Source organism: Sceloporus undulatus, chromosome 5 (assembly GCF_019175285.1).
Source record: "Sceloporus undulatus isolate JIND9_A2432 ecotype Alabama chromosome 5, SceUnd_v1.1, whole genome shotgun sequence".
NCBI lineage: Eukaryota > Metazoa > Chordata > Lepidosauria > Squamata > Phrynosomatidae > Sceloporus > Sceloporus undulatus.
The window spans coordinates 177,724,958-177,738,011 of record NC_056526.1 but is presented as its reverse complement, the minus strand read 5'-3'; the positions used below and the strand labels follow the sequence as shown (position 1 = coordinate 177,738,011).

General features: G+C 39.9%; 1 protein-coding gene across 1 annotated transcript in view; it reads left to right on the top strand.

The window, feature by feature from the left end:
• MEPE (matrix extracellular phosphoglycoprotein) overlaps positions 1–12,330 on the top strand; it is a 15,355-nt gene extending 3,025 nt beyond the window's left edge. The window contains exons 2-5 of the mRNA XM_042469453.1: positions 1,082–1,147; positions 2,727–2,780; positions 5,693–5,785; positions 8,705–12,330. Coding sequence (XP_042325387.1) covers positions 1,094–1,147; positions 2,727–2,780; positions 5,693–5,785; positions 8,705–10,801 — 2,298 coding nt within the window. The 5' untranslated portion in view covers positions 1,082–1,093 and the 3' untranslated portion in view covers positions 10,802–12,330. The remainder of the gene's footprint in view (positions 1–1,081; positions 1,148–2,726; positions 2,781–5,692; positions 5,786–8,704) is intronic.
• The last annotated feature ends 724 nt before the right edge of the window (positions 12,331–13,054 follow it).

The window sequence follows — 13,054 nt, the reverse complement described above, 5'->3', positions numbered from 1 at the left end:
TAGTTTATTTATGTTTTCCCACCTCTCCCAGATGGTTCGAGGTGGGATTACAGTCCACTAAAATACATACATAAATACTTAAAATAATATAAAAACACATCAATAAAATTAATAAATTAATCCTAAAAACTAACTCTTCAGATAGTGGCAATGCAGTAGTCAGAGGGTGTTTCTTACATAAGGTCAGGTGGGTAAGCTCGCTGGAAGAGATCTGTCTTAAGTGCCTGCTTAAATGCCTCCAAGGAGGTTATGATACGGATCTCTTCTGGAAGGCCATTCCACAATTTCGGAGCAGTTGCAGTAAAGGCTTTCTGAGAGTTTGATATAAGTCTGGTTGATTAGTGTTCTAGCACATTCTTATCAGTTATTCTGAGAGTGCGGGGCGGATTGTGTAGGGCCCAAGCCATGTCGGGCTTTAAAGGTAATAACCAACACCTTGTATTGTGCCCGGAAGCTAATCTGCAGCCAGTGAAGAGATTTTAAAACAGGTGTTATGTGGTCAAACCTGAACAAACCAGTGACCAATCTGGCTGCTGCATTTTGAACCAACTGAAGCTTCCGAACCTGGTACAAGGGTAGCCCAATGTAGAGAACATTACAAAAATCAAGACGAGAGATTAGCAGTGCATGTACCACTGCTTCAAGGTCCTTTTGGTCCAGGTAGGGACGCAGTTGGCGTGTCCACCGAAGTTGATACCAAGCACTCCTGGCCATCGCATCCACTTGAGATGACAATTGTAACGACGAATCCAGGAGTTCTTTGGGCAACCACTATTTGTCAAGCTATCCATCTCAGAGTGGTGTTGTGAGGATAAAAAGTGAGAAGAAACTGTGTATCCCTCTGTAAAAGACAGTGGTGAACAATGATGTCATAAACAAACACGTATTGGAGTGGACCCCATGTCTTGCACATTAATATTAGGCATACTGAATTATCCTTTCATCTTTTCATCTGATTCTCAAAGGAAGAAGTGATTTGTTTATGATATTTAAGTAGGAAAAACAATGATGCTGTGTAGACTATGATCATCAACATTGTAGCCTAAATAACATTTCTGTCATTCTATTGCTCTATCCATAGACGACTTTGAAGATGAAAGCTGCTCTCCTGTACTTGTGTCTCTGTAGCCTAGTCTGGGCTGAGTCAGTGAGTATTAATTACCACCTTTCCACTATAAACCTCTACACACACACAGTGGGGAGTAAGCCCCACTAAACCCAATAAGACTTACTGTGAGTAAAAATGTGGAAAATCTGTCAGTTTCTATTTCTCTTTGGTCTCTTAAAAATAATAATAATTCAGGATTTTTACATACTAAATACTGCATTTTATTTGCAGATTTTGGTAAATTCATCAAAAAATTAAGGAGACATGTTTCTTCTTATTTCCACCAGCCAAATTCAGTAAGTTCAGTGATCCCCACGTGGGGAAGATCAAGTTTTACTTGTCTGACATTAATGATGATGATTCTGTGGGTGGGAAGGGGAAGATGTGGCAACAACCTTCATTCAAAGCTAAGATGATTGAAACCACAGTTCAGACTTTTAAGAGCTAAATACCTAATACTCCCAGTCTGGATGGACAAATCTCTCACAGTCCTATGACACAAGAAAGGAAAATGGAAACAGAGCTGGAGAGTAGTGGCTTTCTCTGTGCCTTACTGCATGATGCTGTAGCACTTCAATTCTCTTCATGCGGGAGATGGTTGTATAACCCCATCTTTTGTCTAGCTGAAAAAAATTCATTCAACAAAAGGCACACTTTTAAAAGTGTCTCCTGGGGGAAGAAAACTGAAGCACTATGACGTTCATTTACTTCTCCTTCCTAACTCAGTAGACTTGAATTGTGGTTGTGACTGAATGTTTTGATTTGCACCTATTTAGTAATAGCTAAACAGTGGTAGAACGATGCCAAGAAAATTCACTCTCTTTCTGCATCACTTTTAACCTGCAGCCATTTTTCCTCTTCTCTCTCTTTCTTCCATTAGACCATGTGTTTGATTATACATATCTTTTGTAAGTAAAGTCACTTTATAAGTTTCACAAAGAAGACTAAGGAGCTGGGGATAGCCAGCAGGTCCGTGGCACTAAAAGAAGCCACAAAAAGAAGCTTCTTCTTGTGCCGCAAAAAGGGCGCCATAGCTGCCACAGCGGTTCTTCCGCAGCTCTTTGATGCAGTGCATCTACACACTGTGCCAAAGATATGGCGTGACACTGTCCGTCATGCAGTGGGATGCACAGCATGATGCCGACATGGGGGTGGGCAGCATATAGTCACCATGCCCCCACTCTGTCCTCAAGCTGGCGTTCCTTGCTGATCTATGTAGGGCCTATGTTCATTTCTTCCCTCTACTGGGCGCTGTGTGCGGGTGGAAATAACAACATGTTGTTGTTCAATTTCTAGCTTCTCAGGTTCTTTACTCTGCTATGAAGATCCACTACTATCTCTCACATTTCCCAGCATTCTCTTCATTTCAACATCTTCTCAAAATCCAAACTGGTAGAAGAAATTAGAAGGAACTGTGTCTGGTCGCTGAAGACAGATGGTGTATATAGATCAGTATGAAGAGCAAGATGAGAGTTGGGTATTGTCAAGTTAAACCCAAGAGTCCCAACCTCCATCCAAAGCATGGTAGCCATCCTTGTAACAGAACATAGGAAGTAAACAAATTCAGAAATGAATAATTCATTTTTGACGTTCTATTTCCCCTCCCATTTTCCTCCAGGAGCTTCAACCTCATTACAGGAAAGCAAAGCAGAAATGTGTGGGAGAACACCAGGTAAATTGGACAAATATTCTGGTCAAAAATGATGACTTTCAGTTTCTATTAGTTGGGAAATGCTATGTTTGTACAGATCGATGAGAATAAATCTCACATTCCCACTCTAAATTTTTAAAAGATTTGTTTTTCTAATCAATTTCATTAACAAATCTAAATTTCCATTATCAGAACAGGGTGGGGGATTTATTTTTCCATCATGAAGTCTTGAGTCTGTGGAACCAGCTTCCTTCTATGTCTCCATCTTACCAACTTTGTAGGCATAAAGGAAGTGATCCCAGGGCTTCCTGTATGATCACGTTTTGGCTGATGTGGTGCAGGTGAGGGATGCTGAAATGTTTAACAATTTGTCAGTTTTCAATTAGTTTGAACACAACATTTAAAATGCTTTCTAGGATAGTGCATTTATTACTGTGTTTTATATTTTGCTTTATAATTTACTTAGAGTGCATTTTTACAGAATGACATTACATTTAAAGTGGAGTAACCCTGTGCAGAATGCCCACAGTTGGGATGGACTTCTGTTTGGAACAGTATGCTCACCAACATTTCACAGATGACAATTGGGATGGCTGTGGCCAAGCAATGTTAATGGAAGACAAGCTACTTCTGCACTTTGAACTCACTTTGCAGCAACTGGAATAAGCCAGGGACAAAGCATGAGGAGGAGAAAGAAATGGGGACAATTAAAAAAGGACCTGGAAAACTGGGATGTTGTTGTGTGCCTTCAAGTCAGACATATGGTGACACTAAGGCAATCTTGTCATGGAATCTTCTTGACATGCTTTGTTCAGAGGAGGTTTGTCATTGCCTTCCTCTGAGAGAATGTGGAACGACAGACAATTAACTAGGACCATCCCAGCCAATTTAAACCAGTTGAAGGGTATGTAATAATAATACACCTCTTCAGGATTCATTATTCTTTAAAGAAATGAGTGGGAAGAAATAAATGGAATAATAGTAAGAAGATCAGCAACAGCTTGTAGAAACTCATATATTTTCATCTGAATTCAATGTCCTCAACGTTATGGAAGGTGAATGGGAAAATTCTTTTAAATGACTACTTTAAAAATACTCCCACATTAGAAAGGAAAAATAAAAAGTGCTGTATGACATCAAAGAATAATAGATCAATTGTAGATATACAGGGTATAAATTTTACAAACTGTTCACATTTTAAAGTGCCACAATGGCTTATTTTTCTGAAGCAGGCTAAGGTTGGTGGGATCTGGAAGGAAGATCAAGCATGCCCTCTGGTGGTTGCAACAATTTCCAGAGGCATGATTGTGCAGAGTGTGTATATGCCTTAATGTTGCATGTCAACTTATGGTGATCCCATGAATTTCATAAGGTTTTATTTGATGAGGAATACTCAGAGGTGTGTTTTCCCATTCCTTACTCTAAAATATAGCCTACAGCACCTGGTATTGGTTGGTCATTTCCCATCCAAGTACAAACTTAACCCTCCTTAGCTTCCAAGATCAGATGGGATCTGGTGCCTTTAGGGTCTGTTAATATATATAGAGAGAGAGAAACAAATGTTACATTCTAAAGCAAGGATTGGGAATTCTGGGGGCTGGAAGGCAAATTTAGCCCATGTTCTTGTGTACAGCCACTCCCAGGCCCACAAGAAATGATGCAGTATCACATCCGGCCACTATTTTACAGCATTTTTGGCCTCTTTATTGCTTCTTTTTCAGGATTTGGGTAATGTCAGGGGCTTCTGAGTGACAGCAATGAACCAGCATAAGTAATGAAGTCAGAAGGAAATTCAGCAGGGGGAGGGAAAGGAACATTTGTGTGAACATTACAACTGTCCCAGTTAATCCTCTCCTGTCCCATCTTCTCAGCCATTTTTTAAATGTCTTGGTTTCTCTCTTCTCCTCCCACTTTCCACCTTCCCCCTGCCTTGCTTCAATGGCTTCAAACTGAATTCAGTGCAAAAGTAGGAGATTAGCGCACTCTCTTTAAGCTGACTTATCCCAGACGTGATAAAGTCAAATAGAAATTTAAAAGGAGCTCCTGTTTTTCAAAAGCCTCTGGATAAGTGCAGCTGGGCTCCAGGCTGCAGATGGGTTGCACTCACCTGGCCCCCAACTGGGTGCAATAACACCCACTTTTAAATTTCAATTCAACTTTATCCTGTTTTGGATAAATCAGTTTAAAGAGAGTGCACTAATCTTCATAGTCTGTACACAATTAACTCTGCAGGAGGTGGAATCCTGACCAGTCAACACATTTGGGTTTTTAATTTTTTACAGGCTCATAAATTCAGTACAGAAATTCCTGGGTTTCTCTGCTTTAAATAGTAGGTTGCATTTCCTCCTCGTTAATAACTTTTGCTCGGTTGTTCTTGTTCTTGTTGTTTTGTACCTCCAACTTATGACAACCCTAAGGTGAACCTGTAATGGGGTTTTCTTAACATGATTTGTTCAAAGGTGGTATTGCCATTGCCTTCCTCTGAGGCTGGGAGTTTGTGACTTGCCCAAGGTCACTCAGTGGGTTTCCATGGCTGAGTGGGGATTCAAACCCTGGTCTTCAGAGTCATAGTCCAATGCTCAAACCACAACTGTCCTTAGTTTTTTGTGGGTTTTTTGGGCTATGTGGCCATGTTCTAGCAGAGTTTCTTTCTGACGTTTCACCAGCATCTGTGGCTGCCATCTTCAGAGAATGTTTGCCTGGGAAGATGCCAGCCATGGATGCTGGTGAAATGTCGGGAAGAAACTCTTTGAGAACATGGCCACATAGCCCAAAAAACCCACAAAAAACTATGGTTGCCGGCCATGAAAGCCTTCGACATAAATCCTGGCTTTGGTGAAATTTATCTATTTCTTTTCTAATTGAAGAATTAAGCCTAATAACCAAGTACCTAAAAAGACTTTTATTGCTGCATGTATTTTTTGCCTCCTCAGATAATGGTCAAAGGCCGTCATTCCAAGCATGGGTTCTACATATTTAATTATGTGTACTCATCTTCAGTGCCAAACAATCAAACACAGATTGAGGTAACATTATATTTTCACTCATGTCCCTTATTTATTGTTTTTCTTTTTCTTTTGTTTTGGTTTCTGTAGCAATGAGACATAACATACTAGGATCAGAGCCATTTGGGGACTACCTCTTTTAGAATCCCCCAGCCAGCATGAACACTGGCCAGTGGATTGTGGGTGTTATAATCTAAAAGGCTATAGTTTTCAAGCCCTGAGCAGGTTATGTTATTTTACTCAATAAATTACAGTGGTACCCCGGGTTACGAAAATAATTCGTTCCGCCGCGGCGTTCGTAACCCGAAAGATTTCGCAACCCGAAAAAGCCATAGCCACTAGCGCTAAAAAGCCGCGATTTCGTGCGAAAAAGCGCCGAAAAGCACCAAAAAAATTTTCGTAACCCGAAAAAACCTTCGTATCCCGGAACAGTTTTTTCCTATTGATTTTTTTCATATCCCGGAAATTTCGTAACGCGGTGCTTTCGTATCCCGGGGTACCACTGTACTTGCCCTTGTCAATTCCAGCACTTGCAAGAAATTATTCTTGCCACAGCCCCAACCAAAAATAGTCTCAGAGCATTTTCCAAATTTCAGAAGGCATGGGAGGACACTGGATAAACTTCCATGCATTCAGAGGAAATTGCCTCTCCCAGAATTATTCAAGGATGCTGGAGGGGAGCTGATGATTCCCTGACGTTTAGGAAGGGTGCCAGGCTTTCACATGCATGCTTCCTAAACCTTTTAGCAGTGATTTAGCTGCATTTTACCAGCGCTGGTCTGAAAATCTCCATGACTGAAGCAGCAGTGTGTGGTCAATTGCTGTGTGTGTGTGGAGCTGTTAAGCAGACTTTGAAGCTGATTATAAGTCAGAGAGATGTATATATGCTATATTGTATTGTATATATATTTTAACTGAAGATAAAAGCCTCCAGGAACTTTTGACAAATCAACTGTCTGTGATTATTTCTTTTAAGTGTGAAAAGTGGTCAGTGCACTGCCAATACCAATAGCTAGGGGAGGGGTAGTTTTTATATTCTGCTGTGCACATTGTTTTTGTCTGTAGCTGGGTGATTTTTGCCCAAACTACACTGGGAGTTTGCCTTGTTTCAAATACATCACTAGCCAACAGATCATGGTCATGATGATAGCAGCAACATGGGACCGGAAACCTATTTTTTGTATCATAAACTGCATACCTGCCCCTACATTTCCTGATAGTTTTTATTCAGTATCTTCTTCTTCCTAATGACACAATATGAGATTGTAATTCATGGCCCAGTGGGAGACATTGATTTTGTTGCAAAAGCCATCTTGTTCTTGCTATTCACATGTGCAAGTGACAATTGCAACATAATGTTGCTGTATAAGTGCTTCTATCGAAACTGCCAGTCAGCCAACCCCTCCAAGCTGTCCTTCAAGATAGTCCATTCCATATTTCCTCTTCCCCAGATACTATTTTTCTTATCAGTTGTCCATCAGCACTTGTCATGAGTGGACCACGGAAACACCACTGAAATGTTAACCATAATATTGTATATGCATGTTTTAAAATTCTCTTTACTATCTGGTATCATAGTGCAGGTCAGTACTCCCATTCGATTTAATCTGATAGATGTCTAAGGCCTGAAACAGATGGGATAAAAGCACCAGGCTGCTCTGGGGGCATGGTGTTCAGATGATGCATGCCCCCAATAGGGTCAAACTTAAGATGTGCCATGGCAGCCCAAATCTAAGTGGCCACTTGCATAAACTGTGGGTTTAATTATCTATAGATATATAAGCATAGATATCTGTAGATTTGTTTTCAGGCATTATATGGATAGCTTTTAAGCAGCTACCATATGACTCCCCATTGCCTCAAAACATTCTTAGTGAAAACACATGGAAAGATCAACTTCCCAGTGGCTTCTTCGCATTATAAAAATAATGAACAAAGAAGGAGAAAGAGAGATAAACACAAGAGGGGGTTGATGACAGCACAATGAGCACATTCTAATTCAGTGTTTATTATTTTTATTGATTAGAATAATATATATTCCCACCTTTCCTCTTAACATAGTAGCACTCAAGGCACTAAACGCCTCCCAAGATACATCCACTGCTTTCAGTATTCCCACTGATATCTGAAGTCCATGCATTGTTTAGAATCTTTTAGTATTTTTAGGGTCTTGCTTTTTTGTAAAGATCCAACAGTGGAAGTAAAATAGTATCTGTATGCTGCATAGTTAAAATAGGATGTATCTGACTCTATCTAGATTCTAATATTTACTCATAAAAAGGTCCCATTCGAAAAAAGTCCCTACAATGTTAATTAAAAGCTTCCTACTTAATTCCTGTCCTTTTCATTGTTTTCAGTTACTTCCCACTTGTTTTTATTTTATTTTATTTTTTGCTATATCAATGAACAGAAATAATAATTAGAGAAATAAAGTGTCCTCATATCCTGCTGCCGAACCCCCCAAAAACAACATTAAAGAGTAACATACTATTCAAGGTGCTATTTATTAGCAATTCTGTTACCATACTCAACAGGAAATAATAAAGGAGCAGAAGAAGTATACAGGAAGGTTTTAATAAAAGGAGAATAATCCTGAACATTTTAAGTAATACTTTGATAGTCCACAATGAGCAGAATGTTTTTCTAATCTTATAAATCAAAATAACTGCTGTACATTAAGTCTTTTGATTCAGAGGAAAATAGGAAAAACATTGAAATTCAACAGGCGGCCAGAGACATTTGCTAGATTATCTGTATAAAGTAAGTGAGCAAAAGATGGCGGAACAGACTGAATTTTAACAATGGAAGCAATTAAAACTAGCCTTTTCCTCATTCCATTAGCTTGGCTATTGGAATATATATTTGTCTTGTTAAATGCTCCTACCAAGTAATGACACTCTCCTGTCAAATTAATCATTTTCTTTTACAAATGCAATTTAGAAAGAAGAAAACACAAAGAACATTTCCAGTGCCACTGATGGGCAGGAAAGTAAACCAAGCAAGCCTACTGACAAGCTCATTGACCATGCACAAGAGACAAGAAAGGGGCAAAAAGGAAAGGTGAATGAAAGAAAGCCTGAGGACAGAACAACATCTGAAGGCCGCCAGAGTTTGAATGAACATCATGGAAACCCTCAAAATTGGGATCTCCACCAGCATCACTTAAAGGTCATTGTAGACAAAGGAAGAAATGAAATTGACACAGAAGTTACCACCACTGACATAGATGGAAGTGGGGATGAAGGTTTGCCGGGGAAAGGTGATACACATCATGGCCTCATTGTTAGCAAGGAGCCTCATGAACAAGGCAAAGACCAACACATCACAAGGGGCACTGACAGTGTTAAATCTGAGAGGAAGGATAAAGATGGCAAATCTGGGATATCCACTAGTACTAAGCCATCCAAACATGGCTACATCAAAATTGGAGTGAAAGGCAATGATCTTTCTCTTTCTAGTGTATTCCAGGAAACCAACTCTGACCATTATATTCCTAAGAAAATGAAAGATCCACAGAGCAAAGATTATTCAAAGGTTTCTTTGAAAGGCAAAACTACTCCCACCATTAAGAAGTCAGATGGAAAAGAAGGGGGTAGTTACATAAATTTGTTAGGCAAAGAGGGTCATGTAACTGCTACATTAAATAGTCATCTCAGTGGACAAGGCAACCTTGCGAGGAATATTCCAGGAAAAGCAGAACACAGAAATCAAAGCAAGTACACCAGCATTTCAGACACTGATGAAATTAAAAGAGCTGATGAAAAAGGTACTCACAATACTACAGAACATGTGGAAGGTGAATATGAAGCGACTATGGTAGTTAGGAAACAGAATGAGAAGGACCAATCTGGAGTTGCCAAATCACACAAAAGAGAGAAAGTGAGAGGTGATATAATTATTAGCCGTGTGGATGTAACTGATCAAGTCAAATTAACTAAAAAAGATGAAGCAAGAGAGGATATCTTTAAGGGGCAGTCTAAGAGCCATATGGAAGCAGTTAGCATTTCCAAAATGCCTAAAAAGGATGATGATTATATTGGTGCCACAGAAAAGTTTAACAGTGAACTGGAGGATCCCATTTTCACTAAGACAGATAAAATAAACCACAGTGAAATCATCCTGGATGGATTTGAAATTGCTCAATCACATCCTAAAGGTGACATGACTTTTCATGGAAGAATTTCTGGAAGCCAAATATCAGGTCCCCATAGTACACAGGAAGGCACAAAAGGGGTTAGTAGAGTTCGTAGCACTCGCAGAAAGTCAAGTACTCTTAAAGAAGATTTTGAACTGTCCAAACCTCATCGAAAAGAAGTTGGCAGTCATAATAAAATTAACAGGAAGGGTCATGAAAGCTCATTGGGTGATCGAGAGACCCATGAAAAAGGCAAAATAGGATTTGATGTTAAATTAGAAGAGGGCATTATAAAAATGAATACAAGTTACAATAAAGCTCCTGCAGCTGCTGCAGATATCAGGCAGAGTAGTATATATTCTTCTGATAGAAAGGCAAGCCATCAGAGTCAAAAGTCTATTCGGTTCAAAAGTGCACCGTCTTTATCTCATGGGTCTCATAACAATGTTCAACATCCTTTTAATAGTCCAAAGCATAGCAGCCTTAAAAGTCGGGAGCATTCTTCAACCTCTGTGAAAAGTGTCAAGAAAGTTACAAAGCCAATCAAAGAGACAGCTAAGGTTAATACTGGATCATATGGAAGCAAGATAGCTAAGCAGTACCATGGGTATTCAGGCACCTTGCGAAGAAAGAGCAGCCAACGTGATAGAATGCACCCATCTGTTAAAAGAGGCTACAAAAGTGATAGCAGCCAGTCATCTGAGAGTGATGAAAACAGTTTGCAGGATAGTCGCCGGTCATATGAAGACTATCAGAATGACCAGGCTGATAGTTACCAGTCAGCTGAGAGTGCTGAAGAAGGCCTTTCTCTTGAAAGCAATGAAAGTGATGATCAGAGCCAAATGGAAAACCAAAAGTCCAGTTCTCAAGAACATTCTCAGGAACACAGAAGCAATGCTTAAATGGGGGGTGAGAGTAAATTGAAAAACAATGTACCCAGACCATAATTAAGAAGTAACATTGTTGGTGTATGGTCAGACTTACAGTGCACTCATGTATGTCTGCTTAAATGTAAGTTTTACCAAATTGAGCAGTGGGGCTTACTCCCAGGTAATTATTTATAGGATCTCAGCCTAAGACTTAGAATTGAGTTGAAGTGGATCACAAATATTTTCAGCTTTGCATTCTTTATATAATGGCAAGGACAGGCTGTCAGAGGTTCCAAAGAATGTCTTCCTCATTTTATGTCTGGCTATAATAGCCATAGCCATGATATCTCTTTGATGCTCCCCACTCTCCAGTGGCCACTAAGCCATACAGAAGGGACCCCATGAAAAGTGTGTCTTGGGGGCTGATCATTGCTGGGCTGTCCGACAGTGGAACACACTCCTTCCTCTAAGTGTAGTGGAATCTCCCTCCTTGGATGTCTTTAAACAGAGGCTGGATGGCCGTCAGGGATACTTTGATTTGGATTTCCTGCATGGCAGGGGGTTGGACTGGATGGCCCTTGCTGTCTCTTCCAACTCTATGATTCTATGATTCTAACAACCAGAAAAAAGATATATGCAGCAGTTATCTGGACTTATGCCTGTCCATGTCACTAACACCATAATTTCTCCTTGTTTCTAGCTTGTGTGTTTTTCCCCATTAATAACTTTTGTCATCTTGACCACAGTTTGATGTTGCTTGGCCTCAGTGTCCCAGTTTTCCACCTATGAAATGTTGGAAGGTATGATGACTTACCAAGTCCCCACTGATTGAGTGGGTCTACTGTAGCTGCAACTTACAATTAAACTTAGGGCTAAGTATTTCAATTATCCCTAGAAGCCAAGATGACTAAACTGAGATTGTCGTACTTTGGATACATCATGAGAAGACATGACTCACTAGAAAAGACAATAATGCTTGGTAAGGTGGAAGGCAGTAGGAAAAGGGGAAGACTGCATTTTCGATGCATAGACTCAATCAAGGAAAACACAGCCCTGAATCTGCAAGACCTTATCAGGGCGACTGATGACAGATTGACTTGGAGGTCTCCCATTCATAGGGTTGCTATAAGTCAAAATTGACTTGAAGGCAGTTAACAACTACACATTTCCTTTCTATCATGGCCCATGAGATAGAGCTGAAATGTAAAGGATAGTGCTATAAAATACTAAAGAAACCACAAAAAGTATGGTATCTTAACCAATTGCCAGCCCCAGCTAGAACAGCTACATTGACATGACACTGTTTCCAAACTGCTGACTTCTCATTCAGCAATTGATTGAGTGGACAGCAATTCAGTTTAAGCTACTGTTCTTTCACAGGAACTTCCAGAGAATAAATCTGAGAATGTAATGGCACATTATTTAGATATAGGGCTGAATATATGTTTTATTGTATCAATTTTCTTTGGCTAAACATGTAATGAAAAAATAGGAACAGTATCTATAACATACAGTATGCGCTGTACTAACTGATGCTGTGGTGATGTTGTATACCAATAAAGTCCAGCTTTTTAATCCAGCTTTTAGACAACTTGATTTATAAAGAGAGGTGGAAAAGAAAAAAAGAAAGAAAGAAAGAAAGAAAGAGAATCTTACAAAGGAATAGTTCTTGAAACTTTGCCACTTCAGGTTTTTTCAATTTCTACTCCCAACAATAGCAACAGCCTCAGCCAGTTTAGCCTACGCTTAGGGATGCTGGAAGTCCAAAGTATTTGGAAGGCCAAAGGTTGAGAACCACTGTTTCAAAGCATCTTTCTGTAAATGAACCTTCAAGGTAGCCTTCCCACCCCTATGGATCTAAGAGGGAGGAGTTATGGTTTCTACAGATTGAAAGAGAAACCTGATTTATGTTGGGGGAGGGCAAAAGATCCTTGCCCAAGTAGCTATACATCTGTTCTTTGACAAACAGAATCTACAACATGTTGCAGTATAAAGCACAAATGTTCAAGTTCCCAACCAGCCAAGATTGGCCTTCAGACAAGACTGTCCATTGTATGCTCTCTCCCATCCTTTTTCATCTCCCAATCTATGCAAGAATCAAAGGCATTATGTACTTACTGAGTTAGTTGAATCTTTATATAGCTATTTTGGAGATTTTCCCAATTATGGGGGGGGGGGGGGGAAATGCTAAAGGTTTACACACACACACACACACACACACACACACACACTGTTGGCCAGGGTTGGGGAGCCAAAATGGGACAGAGCCAGATTGCACCAGGAAGG